Below are 20702 nucleotides of genomic sequence, written 5' to 3'. Positions count from 1 at the left end.
TATATATATATATATATATATTGGATAATGTCAATGTAAAATAGATATCTATACCTATATATCTAAAGGAATAGATATGCAGGTATAGTTATATAGATATATATTACTATAGATATATAGGTATAGATACTGTATGTATTTTACATTAAAAGTATCAGATATATGTAGAAATCTATATTTAATAATAAAAATTACATTATTTTCTATGTGAAAAACATAGGAATGTAAAGTATGTGTTTTGAGCATCACGTTTCACAATTCAAAATTTTAATGCGATCGGGTTAGCACACATGAAAACTTAGTACTCTTGAGGGGTGATATTGAAATATTACATAAAAAAATAAAAAAATAAATAAAAATGATTTAAAAAAGATTGAACATACTGCAAAATATTCTAAATAATCCATAGACTATATCTATATATGTTACAGTATGTTTAATAATTTTTAATAATTTGTATAATTTTTTTTTATATTTTCATATGCGCTAATTCGATCGTGTTAAAATCTTAATTGCAAAACTCATACTTTACATTTTTATGTTCTTCACATGCAGCTAGATTACAACTGTTGCGGTACAGCTATTACCGCGCTGGAATGGCCTGGAACGCATATTATGAGTCGCGGCGTTACAGCTATACTGCAAGCATTTTAGCCTTTAACGCAATGTCCATTTCGCACTCAAAAAAATTACGTTTGAATTCGGGATTTTCCATAGCGCCGTATTACATGTTGTGCGTTCCGGTTAAAATGCTTGCGTTACAGCATATACCGACACGATCCATTCCGCCATCTGAGAGCTGTAATTATGAATTTTGCGAAACAAAAATGTTTGACAAAACTCATAACTTAAATTTTACAAAGTACACTAACACCCATAAACTACCTAATCTGCCGCCCACCCACATTGTGACTATTAAATAAACCTATTAACCCCTAATCCACCGCCCCCGACATTGCTGAAACTAAATAACACTATAATAAAGTATTAACCCCTAAACCTCCAGCCCCCCACATCGTAACTAATAAACTAAACCTATTAACCCCTAAACCTCCAGCCCCCCACATTGTAACTACTAAACTAGACCTATTAACCCCTAAACCACTGGGCCCCCACATCGCAAAACACTAAATTAAACTATTAACCCCTAAACCTAACACCACCCCTAACTTTAAATTAAAATTAAAATTACAATGTAACTATCTTTAAATAAATAAAAACTTACCTGTGAAATAAATAAAAAAAAAAAAGCTTAAACTATAAATTATCCTAACATAACTATTCTAATAAAATAAAAAATTAAGTAAAATAAATAGTGAATTAATATTGCCAAGGTTTTTTTTATTACACATAATCAAACGTATAATATTATGGGAAATTGTTTTGTGTCCACTTATATTCCCTTTTAGTAATTGTCTATATCACTTATATTGGACATCCTTCTATGTAAAGGTTCTGGTACTGAAAAAGTAGCATACAATACTCAAATAAAAACAAATATATTGCAGCTATGGCATATATATATATATATATATATATATATACACACATTATTATTATTTTACTACGTATTTTATTTATTATATTACTCTTACCTACAACAGTACCTCCCACCAATCCAAATGCAAGTGAAACACAAATGCCGGCTGCCTGATATCCCCCTTGAATGCTTGGCGTTCTGTCTTTAAATTCTTCTTCAAAACGGAACATGTGTTTTAGACTATAAAAATAAATAAACAACAGCAAATAATGTATTATCAGACAGGTATACAGACATCAAGCCATACACATTTATTCAATTGAACCTAGAAGCTTTAACCCCTTAATGACCGCAGCACTTTTCCATTTTCTGTCCGTTTGGGACCAAGGCTATTTTTACATTTCTGCGGTGTTTGTGTTTAGCTGTAATTTTCCTCTTACTCATTTACTGTACCCACACATATTATATACCGTTTTTCTCGCCATTAAGTGGACTTTCTAAAGATACCATTATTTTCATCATGTCTTATAATTAACTATAAAAAAAATTATATAATATGAGAAAAAAATGGAAAAAAACACACTTTTTCTAACTTTGACCCCCAAAATCTGTTACACATCTGCAACCACCAAAAAACACCCATGCTAAATAGTTTCTAAATTTTGTCCTGAGTTTAGAAATACCCAATGTTTACAAGTTCTTTGCTTTTTTTGTAACTTATAGGGCCATAAATACAAGTAGCACTTTGCTATTTCCAAACCCCTTTTTTTCAAAATTAGTGCTAGTTACATTAGAACACTAATATCTTTCAGCAATCCCTGAATATCCCTTGACATGTATATATTTTTATTTAGAAGACACCCCAAAGTATTGATCTAGGCCAATTTTGGTATATTTCATGCCATCATTTCACCGCCAAATGCAATCAAATAAAAAATTTTTTTCACTTTTTCACAATTTTGTTCACAAACTTTAGGTTTCTCACTGAAATTATTTACAAACAACTTGTGCAATTATGGCATAAATGGTTGTAAATTCTTCTCTGGGATCCCCTTTGTTCAGAAATAGCAGACATGTATGGCTTTTGTTGTTGCTTTTTGGTAATTAGAAGGGCACTAAATGCCACTGCGCACCACACGTGTATTATGCCCAGCAGTGAAGGGGTTAATTAGGGAGCATGTAGGGAGCTTCTAGGGTTAATTTTAGCTTTAATGTAGTGTAGTAGACAACCCAAAGTATTGATCGCCCATTTTGGTATATTTCATGCCACCATTTCACCGCCAGATGCGATCAAATTAAAAAAAACGTAATATTTTTCACAATTTTAGGTTTCTCACTGAAATCATTTACAAGCAGCTTGTGCAATTATGGCACAAATGGCTGTAAATGCTTCTCTGGGATCCCCTTTGTTCAGAAATAGCAGACATATATGTCTTTGGCATTGCTTTTTGGTAATTAGAAGGCCGCTAAATGCCGCTGCGCATCACAAGTGTATTATGTCTAGCAGTGAAGGGGTTAATTAGGTAGCTTGTAGGGAGCTTGCAGGGTTAATTTTAGCTTTAGTGTAGAGATCAGCCTCCCATCTGACACATCACACCCCCTGATCCCTCCCAAACAGCTCCCTTCCCTCCCCCACCCCACAATTGTCCCCGCCATCTTAAGTACTGGCAGAAAGTCTGCCAGTACAAAAATAAAGGGAATCTTTGTTGTTGTTTTTTTAAATTGTATAGCATATTTACATATGCTGCTGTGTAGTATCCCCCTTATCCCCCAACCTCCCTGATCCCCCCCAAACACCTCTCTAACCGTCCCCCTCTGACATTGTGGGGGCCATCTTGGGTACTGGCAGCTATCTGCCAGTACCCAGTTTGCAGAAAAAATGTTTTCTGTTTTTTTTTTTCACAGTTTTTTTTCTGTAGTGTAGCTTCCCTCCCACATACCAACCCAACACCCCCTGATTTAGCTTTTTTTTTTATTTTATTAGCGGTATAAACCTATCCTATTACCAATGCTATTTTCTGTAGTGCAGCGTTCCCACCCACTCCCTCCCCGTGCACGCGCCCGCCCCCTCCCTATCGTGCACGCGCGCGCGCCCGTGCGTGCCCCCGGACATCCCCGCCCATGATCCTGCCCCCCTGCACATCTCCAGGGCCATCGATGGCCGCCACCCGCCTCCCGGTACTGCTCCCACCCACCAACGAAGGAAGCCACCGATCTCCGGTGCAGAGAGGGCCACAGGGTGGCTCTCTCTGCATCGGATGGCCATACATTGTTATTGCAGGATGCCTCCATATTGAGGCATCACTGCAATAACCGGAAAGCAGCTGGAAGCGAGCAGGATCGCTTCCAGCTGCTTTCCACACCGAGGACGTGCAGGGTACGTCCTCAGGCGTTAACTGCCTTTTTTTTGAGGACGTACCCTGCACGTCCTCGGTCATTAAGGGGTTAAAGCTGTTGGGGCAGTTATTTGATTCACAGAAAACCACTTTAAAGGGACATTAAACCCAATTTTTTTCTTTCATGATTCAGATAGAGAATACCATTTTAAACAACTTTCTAATTTACTTCTATTATCTAATTTGCTTCATTCTCTTGATATTCTTTCCTAAAAAGCATATCTAGATAGGCTCAGTAGCTTCTGATTGGTGGCTGTACATAGATGCTTCATGTGATTGGCTCACCAATGTGCATTGCTATTTCTTTAACAAAGGATATCTAAAGATTGCAGCAAATTAGATAATGGAAGTGAATTGGAATGCTGTTTAAAATTGTATTCTCTATCTGAATCATGAAAGAAAATTTTGGGTTTTAGTGGCCCTTTAAAGGGATTTTATGAAAAGATAGAGAATATGCCAGAGAAGTATTTGCTCCCCATAACCATTTTTCCCTGAGTGAATATAGCACCCTGTCTTTCACTGAATAAATATATTACTCTGTTATTCCCTGAGTGAATATACCACCATTTGGAGCATGCATCATTATAGTCCCTGTAAATTGTTCTCTTTTAAACATTGCTAACAGTTGTAATGTAACTAGCTGTAATGTAAAAAATGGATGCTTGAAATATTTTATACATCTTACCCCTCTGCAGTGTAAACACCTTCTGTTGCAGCAGCAGCTGTTACTGCTCCCACAATGCCTCCAATGAGACCTGGCATGCCATGCAGATTGTGTATCCCACATGTGTCATGGAGCCCAAGTTTGGAAGACAAAATTGGCTGAAAAGGAAAGGTTAGTAAATATTAATTAACACAATAACACATGCCATCTGCAAACACTTAACATTACATAAAGCCCTTACTAGATTTAACAGTGTGTCTGTGACAAAAGGCTCTAAAACTCACTGGCATTGAGTGAAATAATCCGCATGGACAGACCTCACTGAATTCTTTGAATAAAGGGGTATAAACCTGAAATTCCCAGCAAGCCGCGAGCTGCCTTCTACATAGAGCAAGGAAGTTCTCTGTAATGCAGAATCTCACAGTAGAGTTTGAATGTAACAGGAAACACACTTTTTGGAAGCACATACAAATCAAATTGCTTTGCTTCTCCATACTTTAACTTGCATTTGCTTCTAGTTTTACATTCATGTCTTTTCATAGCAATTTAATAAGTACATTGCATATTTTGAGACAAATCCACTAGCTTACACATGACAGGATAAAATAGAGAAACCTTCAGGGGTTGATGCTTACAGAATATGATGAAACCTGTGGGAGAACTTCAGACACACCCAATGCTCCTGTTCTGCCCTCTAATCTAGCTTGTAAAACTCTTTATGCATTAGAAAAAGTACCTTTTAAATGTTGTTCTTTTTGGTGCATAGTATTTGTAAAATAACATTGTACATTAAATATTATTTTTGCTGCGCACAAAAATATGTTTTTGTTTTCCTGTGTAATTTTAAGTAATAATTTCAATCTGCATTTACAATTTTTAATGTGTCGTATTAATACAATTTTTTAACATCTATGTGATTTACAATTTTTAATTGTGCTTTTGATGCAAATGTTTAAACTGCTTAATTTATTGAGCACCTCTATTGTTACACCTCTTGGGGAAATACATAGCTCTTAGCATAAATTTTCCCGTTTTAAAAATCCTTTTTTTTATTATCTCCAGTAAGCAGACATCTTTAGAGAATTTGGCCCATAATGACAATGGTTATATATTTTTAATAAAATTTCCAAATTATTACATTTTTGCTTCAGTTTGTATTACTTACGGAAAGATAGGTAAATCCAAGTGTAGACACAATGCCACATATAAATCCAACTATGAGAGATCCATATGGGGTTAGTGCCATTTCTGCAGCTGTGCCAACTGCTACTCCTCCAGCCAGTGTTGCATTCTGAATATGAACCTGCAAAACATTTCCAGTATATTACATATAAATTGCATTATAAGTATTATCATTTATTTGAATGACACAATATGTCACAGCTCTGAATACGTGATCAGTGGGGTATAAAGTACAATACAATTAGACTTTACAATATAAATAATAGAGGAGGAGTTTTTTTTATTTTCTTGAGATCTGGGTTAGTGAAACAAATGTATAGGGGTTTATTTATTGAGCTTTTAGTATGCTTTCTGGCGGTTGTGATGAAAAATTAGGAGTTGGTAGACACCTCTAAACAGAAATTTCAAAGAATACTTGAGGTTGGAGACAATTTCTCAGAGTGAGTTCCATAAAGTAGGTGCAGCACAAAAGAAGTTTTGGAGAAAGAAGAAGAAGGATGTGCTGATGGAGCAGCAGGACAGTTAGGGGAACATCTGGAGATAAGTGTAGAGATATTACCAGGCATTAGATTTTATAGAGCTTTCTAAATTAATGTAAGTATTATGAATTTGATTGGGTAGGTTATAGGGAGTCAGTAATGGCTTGTGCTGATTTCCAAGTGAGAAGAATTATTCTAGCATCGACATTCATGATCATTGGAGTAAGAATAAACTGGTGTTAGGAGGGTCACTAAAAATAATACTGCTGTAATCAATGGAAGACAGGATAAATAAGCTAATTATTTTGAGGGTATCCTGGGTAGGAAATGGGTACATTTTGGAAATGCTCTGTACATGAAAATGGCAGATTTTTTGAGTGCTTGGACTTGGGAAGTGAATGAAAGTGCTGAGTTGAGTTTGACTCTCAGACAGTGGACCTTGGTAGAAGTGCAAACTCTGGTGTGGAAAGTGCAGGGGGGATAAGTAGAAGTTCAACTTATAAATATTAAAGTGTAAGTAGTGTGAAGACCTCTATGAGGAAATTCCTGAAGGACACATTGTTACCTGATTGAGTAAGGAGTGTCTGTTGTCTGCAGAAGAGAGATATATTTAAGTGTTGTTTTTTATGGAGGTGCTATTGGAACTTGTAGATCTCTTAAGGGTAGATGTATAGATGGAGAGGATCAGGGGACCAAACACCACAGAGAGTTACAAAGAGTCAGAGGAGGTGCCATTGATTGAGACACTTTATGACTATTGGGGCAACAGGAAGAAATACATCAAACTGTTGTATTCCAAAAGATATAAAAAATAAGGAGAGAAAAGTTACCATTTGCTTTAACAGTGATTAGATTGTTTGTTACCTTTGCAAGTGTTGTTTCTGTGAGGTGTTTAGAGTGCAAACTTAATTTGTAAGACTCTTTTAAAGATTTTAAAGATTTCAATGAGATAACGTGTGCTAGGCAGTTATAGATCAATCTTTGTAATGTTTGTTGTGGTTTGTATGGAAGCACAGAGACTGGCTGATAGTTAGGATGGGTGTGATTAGCATAGGCTTGAATGGTTCAGGGAAAATGCCTATTGAGAGTGAAAAGTAAAAAAGCTTAGCTTGTTTTAGGTTTAGAATAACAGAGAGGAGTGAAAGAAGCTCAGAGGGACATGTTGTGAAATGAAAGGAGGATAAGAGCTTAGATACCACATCCTCTGTGATGATAGATTTAAGTATGTGGATATGCTCTTTCTAATGATTTCATGTTTGTTAAAGTGGTCTGCTAACATTTGAGCTTTGAGGCTAGTGGTCTGTGGAGGTACCGGAGAGCTGAAAAGGGAATTGAATGTGTAAAAGTATCTTCTGGGTTTTGATGACAAAGATGACAGAGTAAATTAAAGGGTTGAAAAATATATACCTTTTTATATCTGGGATACACAGTAACTCATGAAGCAGCACTCACCAAACGATATAACATTTCACAGCTTTATTTGGAGATTTCCCAAGGTACAAAGATTAAGACGACAATGTTTCGGGCTTGTTGCCCTTAGTCATGTCAAGTTACTTGACATGACTAAGGGCAACAAGCCCAAAACATTGTCGTCTTAATCTTTTTACCTTGGGAAATCTCCAAATAAAGCTGTGAAATTTTATGTCGTTTGGTGAGTGCTGCTGTCATGTATACTTATTCACTTGTGTTTGTTTGGAGGATTTGGTGTGGAACCTCCGACAGCTTGCACCACTGTGGCTTCACATTGTGCTGGACATTATTGATCATTATGAATACACAGTAACTCATGCCATGCTGCCTACTTACCATATCAAGTTTGCCAGACTTGTTCACCACACTGGAAATGGCAACAGTTGTAAGAACGCAGGAAGCTAAAGAACAGTATGTATTAATGGCAGCTCTGTGCTGAGCATCACCGTGATTTGAGACAGCAGAGTTAAAACTGGGCCAGTACATCCACAGATATAGAGTTCCTGAAATCAGAAAAAATATATATATTGGGCCCAACCATCTTCACTAAAACAGGTGAATTTGTGAAATGTCAGCGTACATACACTAATAAAAAAGTGGTATGGTACTAAGACTATGAAAACAATATAATAGGGCATATTTATCAAACTCTGTATGGAACTTGAGGCCCCTTGTTGAAGGCTCGCAGGAAACAGAAGTTATGAAGCAGCGGTCTAAAGAGCGCTGCTCCATAACTTGTCCACCTGTTTTGAGGCGGCAGACAAAAATCAACCTGATCGAATATGATCAGGTTGATTGACACCCCCTGCTAGCGGCCGATTGGCCATGAATCTGCAGGGGGCGGCATTGCACCAGCAGTTCACAAGAACTGCAGGTGCAATGATAAATACTGACAGTGTATGCTGTCGGCATTTATCGATTTGCAGAGATGTACAGCGGACATGAAACGCTACTTCGTATCATGTCCGCTCACACATTGATAAATATACCCCATAGTGTACTTCTTAGTCATAATAAACAAAGATGATACTATTTACCTTATATTAATATGAAGAAGCAAAGCAATATATTATGTTAAAATAATTACAAAGCCAGTAAATGGAAATATTATTCATCTTGATCCATGGAAGCCTGGTTTAATACCATCAATAGATGTTATACATAAGGATGTTTTTAAATTGCAATCTGAATTTAAACAGTTCTTGATAATGATTCTCTTAGTCAAATATAAAGTCACATCAGCAGAGAATTGTGGACCTATTTTATTGCAATATGTGATCTATGATTAAAGGGACATGAAACCCACATGTTTTCTTTCATGATTCAGATATAACATAGAATTTTAAACAACTTTATAGTTTACTTCTAATATCTGTGTTTTTTTTTCTTTGTATCCTTTGTTAAAAAGCTTACCTATGGAAAAAAAAGCTTACCTAGGTAGGCTCAGGAGATGCTGCTTGGTGGCTGAACATATATGCCACATATTATGGGATAATAGAAGTAAATTGGAAAGTTGTTTAAAATTGTATGCTCTATTTGAATAATAAAATAAAATTTTGGGGCTTAATGCCCAGTTAAATTGATATGAGCAACAATACATATCTTGTAATGCAATTTTTATCTCCTTTTCTTTAAGATAAATACTTGCCTTTGAACTCAATATAGCAATGTATAAAGCTTAAAACTTAGCTATATCACCATAATATTGTTCTGTGTACAGACAAAGTAAGACAAAATAATTTATGGTAAATATCTTCCACATATGAAGACCCATTTATCAAGCTCCGTATGCTCTGAGCAGGTGGACAGAGATCACCACAATTCAACACGATCGAGTACGATTGGGTTGATTGATACCTCCCTGCTGGCAGCCGGTTGGCCGCAAGTCTGCAAGGGGCGGCGTTGCACTAGCAGCTCACAAGAGCTGCTGGTGCAATGCTGAATAAGGAGAGTGTATTGCTCTCCGCATTCAGCGATGTCTGTCGGACCTGATCTGCACTGTCGGATCAGGGCCGACAGATATTTAGTAAATAGGCCTCATGGTCTTTAAGACACAGTGGCCAAGATTACAAGTGGAACATAAAAATGTTAGTGCTATGGTGTGCTAACATTGCTAGACGGCTCTTATTTTAATTTTCATATTACAAATGGAAAGTGAATTTTAGCACTCAAGCAAAATTCTTGGGCACTCTAACAACTAAAGTTTGGATCCACCTAATAGACGTCTATGGCATGTGCTACAAAACTTAGGTCCTGGCTGTTGCTTGGGTGCTAACCGGAAGGTTCCCTAAGCTAAAATTGTACTAAAAAAAAGAAAATGAAATAGTGTTCACAATCTTAAATATATTTTGCCATTACTTTAAATATAATAGAAAGAAAAAAAACAACAACATTCTAATAGAAAAATAAAATGCTCTAATTCCCTAGACCATGTTACTTTTTTCCACAATTGACCATTGATAACAGTGTAAGACTCCTTAGGCATAAGTACACATAGCTTTAGTCAAACAATACTACACATTTTGTTTGACAATTGGGAATCCACTCCTTTTTGGCTCACCAGTTGTGTCCTGCCCAGGAGCTGCTATCTGTTGTGGCGCTTATGCGGTAATTTAAACTATGTATTTATGCCAGTTTCAGGGGTCCATTCTGCCTTTCAAACAATCACATACCCTTGCCAAAAAAAGAATAAAATTCTCTCATGATTCAAATACCAGAACCAGAACAGATTATCACAGAATATATGAACAATCATTCTTCGATCTACTGTAAATCTTAAATACATCCAGATAATTATATCCATTAACAGCATGTACAGTAACTAATATACTATTTCAACAAATAACCAACCAACTTTTAGATTCTTTGAAGAAGCTTAATTGGTTGGTATTAGATACATTTAATCATTTATAAAGAGAAAATGTAGGAACCAGAACATCAATTTCTCTAATAGTTAGAAAAAGTCTAATTTCGTAAAAATTTCTACCGCAAATTCTTTAGAAATAAATGAAAAGAATGTAATAACTATTGTATACAGGGAGTGCAGAATTATTAGGCAAATGAGTATTTTGACCACATCATCCTCTTTATGCATGTTGTCTTACTCCAAGCTGTATAGGCTCGAAAGCCTACTACCAATTAAGCATATTAGGTGATGTGCATCTCTGTAATGAGAAGGGGTGTGGTCTAATGACATCAACACCCTATATCAGGTGTGCATAATTATTAGGCAACTTCCTTTCCTTTGGCAAAATGGGTCAAAAGAAGGACTTGACAGGCTCAGAAAAGTCAAAAATAGTGAGATATCTTTCAGAGGGATGCAGCACTCTTAAAATTGCAAAGCTTCTGAAGCGTGATCATCGAACAATCAAGCGTTTCATTCAAAATAGTCAACAGGGTCGCAAGAAGCGTGTGGAAAAACCAAGGCGCAAAATAACTGCCCATGAACTGAGAAAAGTCAAGCATGCAGCTGCCAAGATGCCACTTGCCACCAGTTTGGCCATATTTCAGAGCTGCAACATCACTGGAGTGCCCAAAAGCACAAGGTGTGCAATACTCAGAGACATGGCCAAGGTAAGAAAGGCTGAAAGACGACCACCACTGAACAAGATACACAAGCTGAAACGTCAAGACTGGGCCAAGAAATATCTCAAGACTGATTTTTCTAAGGTTTTATGGACTGATGAAATGAGAGTGAGTCTTGATGGGCCAGATGGATGGGCCCGTGGCTGGATTGGTAAAGGGCAGAGAGCTCCAGTCCGACTCAGACGCCAGCAAGGTGGAGGTGGAGTACTGGTTTGGGCTGGTATCATCAAAGCTGAGCTTGTGGGGCCTTTTCGGGTTGAGGATGGAGTCAAGCTCAACTCCCAGTCCTACTGCCAGTTTCTGGAAGACACCTTCTTCAAGCAGTGGTACAGGAAGAAGTCTGCATCCTTCAAGAAAAACATGATTTTCATGCAGGACAATGCTCCATCACACGCGTCCAAGTACTCCACAGCGTGGCTGGCAAGAAAGGGTATAAAAGAAGAAAATCTAATGACATGGCCTCCTTGTTCACCTGATCTGAACCCCATTGAGAACCTGTGGTCCATCATCAAATGTGAGATTTACAAGGAGGGAAAACAGTACACCTCTCTGAGCAGTGTCTGGGAGGCTGTGGTTGCTGCTGCACGCAATGTTGATGGTGAACAGATCAAAACACTGACAGAATCCATGGATGGCAGGCTTTTGAGTGTCCTTGCAAAGAAAGGTGGCTATATTGGTCACTGATTTGTTTTTGTTTTGTTTTTGAATGTCAGAAATGTATATTTGTGAATGTTGAGATGTTATATTGGTTTCACTGGTAAAAATAAATAATTGAAATGGGTATATATTTGTTTTTTGTTAAGTTGCCTAATAATTATGCACAGTAATAGTCACCTGCACACACAGATATCCCCCTAAAATAGCTATAACTAAAAACACACTAAAAACTACTTCCAAAACTATTCAGCTTTGATATTAATGAGTTTTTTTGGGTTCATTGAGAACATGGTTGCTGTTCAATAATAAAATTAATCCTCAAAAATACAACTTGCCTAATAATTCTGCACTCCCTGTAGATTGTACTGCCTTATTGCCTGTCATTGCTTTGTATTTAAAAGTCAAATAAAAACGTTTTTTTCTTTGTGTACCTGGAACAGGATGTACCTAGGAATATGACACTTACCAATCATGGAGAACAGGTCAGAATGATACACTGATCCTTCCTTATTGTTCCTTTTATGTAAGTCAGGGCGCCTTAGTATCCATGCAACCGTCAGCCCAAAATATGCCCCAAATGTGTGAATAGTCATGGAGCCACCAGCATCAATAACCTGGAAAGGGAAAAAAACATTTTCCAGTCTACATACAACATAGACTCACTAGCCTCAGCATGAAATCATGTGTAAAATATTCTGTTTTTCAAAGCCTTTAAAACCTTTGTATAATTTGTTCACCTAACTAAAAATATTTTGGGTGGGGAATCTATCATTTATAGCTTCTGTTTTTCTCATATAAATTTCATTGTAAAAGCCACATAAAACTTAATTTCTGACGGCTAGATTACGAGTTTTGCGGTAAGAGCTGCTCGGTAATAACTTGCAAGTTATTGTCACCGCTGACTTACCTACAAAGCTGGTATTACAAGTTTATAAAAACCCGGCGTTAGCAGGCAGAAAGTGAGCGTAGAGCAAAATTGAGCTCCATACCGCACTCCAATACCAGTGCTGCTGAAAGCTGCGGTGAGCTGGTTTTACGTGCTCGTGCACGATTTCCCCATAGACATCAATGGGAAGAGTCGGCTGATAAAAAGTCTAACACCTGCAATAAAGGAGCGTAAAGCTCCGTAACGCAGCCCCATTGATTCCTATGGGGAAAGAAAATTTATGTTTACACTTAACACCCTAACATGAACCCCGAGTCTAAAAACCCCTAATCTTACACTGATTAACCCCTAATCTGCCGCCCCCAACATCGCCGACACCTACATTATACTTATTAACCTCTAATCTGCCACCTCCGAAATCGCCCACACCTACATTATACTTATTAACCCCTAATCTGCTGCCCCCAACATCGCCGACACCTACATAATGTTATTAACCCCTAATCTCCTGTCCCCAATGTCGTCGCAACCTACCTACACTTATTAACCCCTAATCTGCCGCCTCCAACGTCGCCGCCACTATACTAAAGTTATTAACCCCTAAACCTAACCCTAAGTCTATCCCTAATCTTGACACCCACTAACTTTAATGTAATTAAAATAAATCTAAATAAATCATACTATTAATAACTAAATAATTCATATTTAAAACTAAATACTTACCTATAAAATAAACCCTAAGCTAGCTACAATATAACTAATAGTTACATTGTATCTAGCTTAGGTTTTATTTTTATTTCACAGGTAAGTTTGTAGCTAAAATAAATACAAACCTACCTGTAAAATAAAACCTAACCTGAGTTACACTAACACCTAACCTTACACTACAATTAAATACATTACCTAAATTAAATACAATGAACTAAATAACAAAACAAAAACACTAAATTACACAAAATAAAAAAAGAAATGATCAGATATTTAAACTAATTACACATAATCTAATAGCCCTATCAAAATAAAAAAAGACCCCCAACATAAAAAAAACGTAGCCTAAACTAAACTACCAATAACCCTTAAAAGGGCCTTTTGCGGGGCATTGTCCCAAAGAAATCAGCACTTTTACCTGTAAAAAAAATATACAAACAACCCCCCTAACAGTAAAACCCACCACCCACACAACCAACCCCCCAAATAAAATCCTAACTAAAAAAACCTAAGCTCTCCATTGCCCTGAAAGGGCATTTGGATGGGCATTGCCCTTAAAAGGGCATTTAGCTCTTTTTCTGCCCAAAAGCCCTAATCTAAAAATAAAACACACCCAATAAACCCTTAAAAAAACCTAACACTAACCTCCGAAGATCCACTTACATTTTTTTTAAGACCCGACATCCATCCTCAATGAAGCCGGCAGAAGTCCTCAATGAAGCGGCAGAAGTCTTCATCCAACCAGGCAGAAGTCTTCATCCAACCGGGCAGAAATTTTCATCTAACCGGGCAGAAGTCTTCCTCCAGACGGCATCTTCTATCTTCATCCATCTGGCGCGGAACGGGTCCAAATTCAAGATATCTGGCACGGAGCATCCTCTTCAATCGACGTCTTCTTCCGAATGAGGTTTACCTTTAAATGATGTCATCCAAGATGGCGTCCCTTAGATTCCGATTGGCTGATAGATTTCTATCAGCCAATCGGAATTAAGGTTGAATCAGCCAATAGGAATGAAGCTACATCCTATTGGCTGAATGCAACAGCCAATAGGATTTTTTCTACCTTAATTCCGATTGACTGATAGAAATCTATCAGCCAATCGGAATCTAAGTAATGCCATCTTCGATGACGTCATTTAAAGGGAAACCTCATTCGGAAGAAGACGTCGATTGAAGAGGATGCTCTGCGCCGGATGTCTTGAAGATGGACCCACTCCGTGCCTGATGGAAGAAGATAGAAGATGCCGTCTGGATGAAGACTTCTGCCCGGTTGGATGAAGACTTCTGCTACTTCGTTGAGGACTTCTGCCGGCTTCGTTGAGGATGGATGTTGGGTCTTCAAAAACTGTAAGTGGATCTTCAGGGGTTAGTGTTAGGTTTTTTAACGGTTTAATGGGTGGGTTTTATTTTTAGATTAGGGCTTTTGTGCGTAAAAAGAGCTAAATGCCCTTTTAAGGGCAATTACCATCCAAATGCCCTTGTCAGGGCAATGGGGAGCTTAGTTTTTTTTAGTTAGGATTTTATTTGGGGGGTTGGTTGTGTGGGTGGTGGGTTTTACTGTTGGGAGGTTGTTTGTATTTTTTTACAGGTAAAAGAGCTGATTTCTTTGGGGCAAAGCCCCGCAAAAGGCCCTTTTAAGGGCTATTGGTAGTTTACTTTTGGCTAGGGTTTTTTTATTTTTTATTTTGATAGGGCTAAAGATTAGGTGTAATTAGTTTAAATATCTGATAATTTCTTTTTTTATTTTGTGTGATTTAGTGTTTTTTTTTAAAATTTAGATAATTTATTTAATTTATGTAATTTATTTAATTTTAGTGTAAGGTTAGGTGTTAGTGTAAGACAGGTTAGGTTTTATTTTACAGGTAAATTTGTATTTATTTTAGCTAGGTAGTTGGTTAATAACTATTTAGTAACTATTCTACCTAGTTAAAATAAATACAAACTTAGCTGTAAAATAAAAATAAAACCTAAGGTAGCTACAATGTAACTATTAGTTATATTGTAGCTAGCTTAGGGTTTATTTTATGGGTATTTAGTTTTAAATAGGAATTATTTAGTTATTAATAGTAGGTTTTATTTAGATTTATTTTAATTACATTAAAGTTAGTGGGTGTTAGGGTTAGGTTTAGGGGTTAATAACTTTAGTATAGTGGCGGCGACGTTGGGGGTGGAACATTAGGGATTAATAAATGTAGGTAAGTGGCGGCGATGTTAGGGGCGGCAGATTAGGGGTTAATAATATTTAACAAGTGTTTTTGTGATGCGGGAGTGCGGTGGTTTAGGGGTTAATATGTTTATTATAGTGGTGGCGATGTCTGGAGCGGCAGATTAGGGGTTAATAAATTTATTTTAGTGTTTGCGATGCGGGAGGGCCTCGGTTTAGGGGTTAATAGGTAGTTTATGGGTCTTAGTGTACTTTTTAGCACTTTAGTTATGAGTTTTATGTTACGGCTTTGTAGCGTAAAACTCGTAACTACTGACTTTCAGTTTACGGTATCGATCTTGGTGGTATAGGGTGTACCGCTCACTTTTTGGCCTCCCAGGCAGACTCGTAATACTAGCGCTATGGAAGTCCCATTGAAAAAGGACTTTTTGAAAGCTGCGGTAATTAAGTTGCGTTACGGCCAAAAAAGTGTGCGGTGTCCCTAAACCTGCAAGACTCGTAATACCAGCGGTAGTGAAAAAGAGCCTTAACGCTGCTTTTTCACTCATACCACAAAACTCATAATCTAACCGTTAGTTATTACAAATCACAAAGTATATTAAAGGAATGTATCCTCTTACTTTTTATATATAAAAGGAAATAACAGCATTTTAACAGATGTGTTTGTACTGAACTAATTTACTTTAAATTTTCAGGATTTTAGTGACTGAAAATCCGTTAACATTTTTAGCCCATGGATGCTTATGTCATCATTTAAGTTATTAAACAATTAATTAACAAAAGGAAAAATTTGCAAAAGCAATGACTTTTTCAGCTCATCACCATAGGCTCAGTATGAGTATAGTAAACAAGCTGATACTCTCATCTATATTATTATATAGTACAGTGAGTAACTTATAAATATAATGAACACTACTATCAATAAAAACAATTATATGCAGAGTATTAATATACAGTGCCATTGGTATCTAAACTTCACCAAGTTAAAAAATGGAGATGAAAAGGTATTTTGCAATACTAAATGTGTGAAATGCAGATTTAAACTTGGTCCTCCTCAGTGTGATTTATTTTTTTCACTTCCAAGTTAATGATGCACTTCTATGTAAAGAAATTAACACTGCTTATAAAGTTTATTTTTGTGGAAACAGTACAAACAGGACCCAGAAAGATATACTTTGGATTATATGATAAAAATGAACTAGTTTCAGAGAAGAGACTGGCCAATTGGCTGCTTTTATATATATATATATATATATATATATATATATATATATATATATATATATATATATAAATTCTTCTGTAAAAAAGCACACTGGTCTAAAAGAGGCTGATCCTGGGAGTAAATCGCCATAGAACTAGCTGGTTGTTCATTCCTGGTAGAGCGCTTCTCTCTTAGTATGCAAATTAATATGACCCAGGGGAAGTCTCCCTATGGGTGATGGGGGAAACCAGACGTGGACCCCTTGCCCAGTGTGCTTAGAGGAATGTAGCTGCACCTCATTGACGAGGCTAATAGGAGGCCGAAATGATCGCCTGGGGTTGTCATGTTCCTTGTTCAGAGAAGAATTGCCTGGTATTTCGTGGCTGGACTGACCTTACTTGGCGGTATCAGACTGATATACTTCAGGAAAGTTTTCCTCTGTGAAAAGCACACTGGTCTAAAAGAAGCTGCTCCTGGGTGGTAAATCACCATAGAACTAGCTGATTAGCTGTTGTTCGCTCCTGGTTGAGTGCTTCTCTCTTCGTATGCAAATTAATATGACCCTGGGGAAGTCTCCCTATGGGGGGATGGGGGAAAACAGACGTGGACTCCTTGCCCAGTGTGCTTAGAGGAATGTGGCTGCACCTCACTGACGAGGCCCATAGGAGGCCGAAACGATTGTCTGGGGTTGTCATGTTCCTTGTTCAGAGGAGAATTGCCTGGTATTTCAGGGCTGGACTGACCTTACTTGGTGGGATCAGTCTGATATACTACAGGAAAGTTTTCCTCTGTGAAAAGCACACTGGTCTAAAAAAAAGCTGCTCCTGGGTGGTAAATCACCATAGAACTAGCTGATTAGCTGTTGTTCATTCCTGGTAGAGCGCTTCTCTCTTCCTATGCAAATTAATATGACCCTGGGGAAGTCTCCCTATGGGGTGATGGGGGAAAACAGAAGTGGACTGCTTGCCCAGTGTGCTTAGAGGAATGTGGCTGCACCTCACTGACGAGGCCCATAGGTGGCCGAAACGATCGTCTGGGGTTGTCATGTACCTTGTTCAGAGGAGAATTGCCTGGTGTTTCGGGGCTAGACTGATCTTACTTGGCGGGATCAGACTGATATGCTTCAGAAAAGTTATCCTCTATGAAAAGCACACTGGTCTAAAAGAGGCTTCTTCTGGTTGGTAAATCACCATAGAACTAGCTGATTAGCTGTTGTTTGTTCCTGGTAGAGCACTTCTCTCTTCGTATGCAAATTAATATGACCCTGGGGAAGTCTCCCTATGGGGTGATGGGGGAAAACAGAAGTGGACTCCTTGCCCAGTGTGCTTAGAGGAATGTGGCTGCACCTCACTTACAAGGCCCATAGGAGGCCGAAATGATCGTCTTGGGTTGTCATGTACCTTGTTCAGAGGAGAATTGCCTGGTGTTTTGGGGCTAGAATGACCTTACTTGGCGGGGTCAGACTGATATGCTTGAGGAAAGTTTTCCTCTATGAAAAGCACACTGTTCTAAAAGAGGCTGCTCCTGGGTGGTAAATCACCATAGAACTAGCTGATTAGCTGTTGTTCGTTCCTGGTAGAGCACTTCTCTCTTCGTATGCAAATTAATATGACCCTGGGGAAGTCTCCCTATGGGGGATGGGGGAAAACAGACGTGGACTCCTTGCCCAGTGTGCTTAGAGGAATGTGGCTGCACCTCACTGACGAGGCCCATAGGATGCCGAAACGATTGTCTGGGGTTGTCATGTTCCTTGTTCAGAGGAGAATTGCCTGGTATTTCAGGGCTGGACTGACCTTACATGGCGGGATCAGACTGATATACTACAGGAAAGTTTTCCTCTTTTAAAAGCACACTGGTCTAAAAGAGGCTGCTTCTGGTTGGTAAATCACCATAGAACTAGCTGATGAGCTGTTGTTCATTCCTGGTAGAGTGCTTCTCTCTTGGTATGCAAATTAATATGACCCTGGGGAAGTCTCCCTATGGGTGATGGGGGAAACCAGAAGTGGACTCCTTGCCCAGTGTGCTTAGAGGAATGTTGCTGCACCTCACTGACAAGGCCCATAGGAGGCCGAAACGATCGTCTGGGGTTGTCATGTACCTTGTTCAGAGGAGAATTGCCTGGTATTTCAGGGCTGGACCGACCTTACATGGCGGGATCAGACTGATATGCTTCAGGAAAGTTTTCCTCTATGAAAAGCACACTGGTCTAAAAGAGGCTGCTCCTGGGTGGTAAATCACCATAGAACTAGCTGATTAGCTGTTGTTCGTTCCTGGTAGAGCACTTCTCTCTTCGTATGCAAATTAATGTGACCCTGGGAAAGTCTCCCTATGGGGGGATGGGGGAAAACAGACGTGGACTCCTTGCCCAGTGTGCTTAGAGGAATGTGGCTGCACCTCACTGACGAGGCCCATAGGATGCCGAAACGATCGTCTGGGGTTGTCATGTACCTTGTTCAGAGGAGAATTGCCTGGTGTTTCGGGGCTAGACTGACCTTACTTGGCGGGATCAGACTGATATGCTTCAGGAAAGTTTTCCTCTATGAAAAGCACACTGGTCTAAAAGAGGCTGCTCCTGGGTGGTAAATCGCCATAGAACTAGCTGTTGAGCTGATGTTCGTTCCTGGTAGAGCGCTTCTCTCTTCGTATGCAATATATATATATATATATATATATATATATATATATAGATAGATAGATAGATAGATAGATAGATAGATATCAAAATAACAAGAGTATTGCATTGAGCAATGATACTTTTTTATTGGGCTAACTCTACATTTATAAGTTGACAAGCTTTCGGAAGAGTTCCTTCCTTTATCATGTAGGAGAACAGACAGGGGAAATATATAGCTTTACATTGAACATTGAATCAATATCTATAAAGATGTGAAATTGCATATACAGGGGGAATACAAAAGTTAAAAAAAGACAAAAGTGTGGACATAGGCTTACCTGTGTACCTATGTATAATATGACTGCTTTCTCCATTTTTAAGAACTGTTTGATTTACCTTAAAGGGGTATGAAATAGTACAAACAAATATGTCAAAGTAAATAATAATAAAAAATTGTGTAAGGAAAATAAACAGCAAGGAAATTATTGTTTTCTTGCAAAATGAGCAAAATCAGGAACTCCTACATTAATCGTTATCTGATGAAATGTGTGTTAAATAGGGGTAGATTTATTAATGAGAAAAGTAGAAAAATCCACAGCACCTTAATGTATTTTCAATGCTTTATTGGAACATCTTTATCCCATGCAGGTACAAAGTAGGAAGGCAGCAGCTGCCTTCCTACTTTGTACCTGCATGGGATAAAGATGTTCCAATAAAGCATTGAAAATACATTAAGGTGCTGTGGATTTTTCTACTTTTCTACATATTATAGAGGTTGACAGTCCCTCTCACCACCTGCACCTGTGATACTGTGGAGCTGTACACTGTTTGTGTGTATTCGGTAGATTTATTAATAGTCGAGCAGACATGATTTGCTGTAGCGAATCATGTCTGCTCGACCTTGCTAAATGCCGAAAGCATACGCTATTGGCATGTAACATTGAACAAGCATTTCTATTGAAATGCTTGTGCAATGCCACTCCCTGCTCAGCAGGGGCTGAGCCTTAAACAATGGGGCTCCGAAGCAGCATCCACTGCTTAATAAATGGAGCCCATAGTCTGCAGTCATCTGAAAAGTGAAGACAATAGGGCCTAACTACTGATTGTGATGGCTTAGAATTTGTGTTTTTCAACTCCAGTCCACAAGTTGCACCAATGGGGCCTCATTTTCATGTTATCTGAACTAGAGCACAGGTGAAATAATCAGCTGTTA

General features: G+C 38.1%; 1 protein-coding gene across 1 annotated transcript in view; it reads right to left on the bottom strand.

Moving 5' to 3' along the window:
• Positions 1-20702, bottom strand: part of LOC128663366 (ammonium transporter Rh type C-like) — a 243097-nt gene that overhangs the window by 19405 nt on the left and 202990 nt on the right. Inside the window, exons 4-8 of the mRNA XM_053717668.1 lie at positions 12380-12527; positions 8008-8174; positions 5706-5843; positions 4562-4698; positions 1596-1720 (exon numbers count right to left, since the gene is read on the bottom strand). Coding sequence (XP_053573643.1) covers positions 1596-1720; positions 4562-4698; positions 5706-5843; positions 8008-8174; positions 12380-12527 — 715 coding nt within the window. The remainder of the gene's footprint in view (positions 1-1595; positions 1721-4561; positions 4699-5705; positions 5844-8007; positions 8175-12379; positions 12528-20702) is intronic.

Source organism: Bombina bombina, chromosome 6 (genome assembly GCF_027579735.1).
Source record: "Bombina bombina isolate aBomBom1 chromosome 6, aBomBom1.pri, whole genome shotgun sequence".
Classification (NCBI taxonomy): Eukaryota; Metazoa; Chordata; class Amphibia; order Anura; family Bombinatoridae; genus Bombina; species Bombina bombina.
Note: the sequence above shows the minus strand (reverse complement) of the source record. Positions and strands in the feature narration are given on the sequence as shown.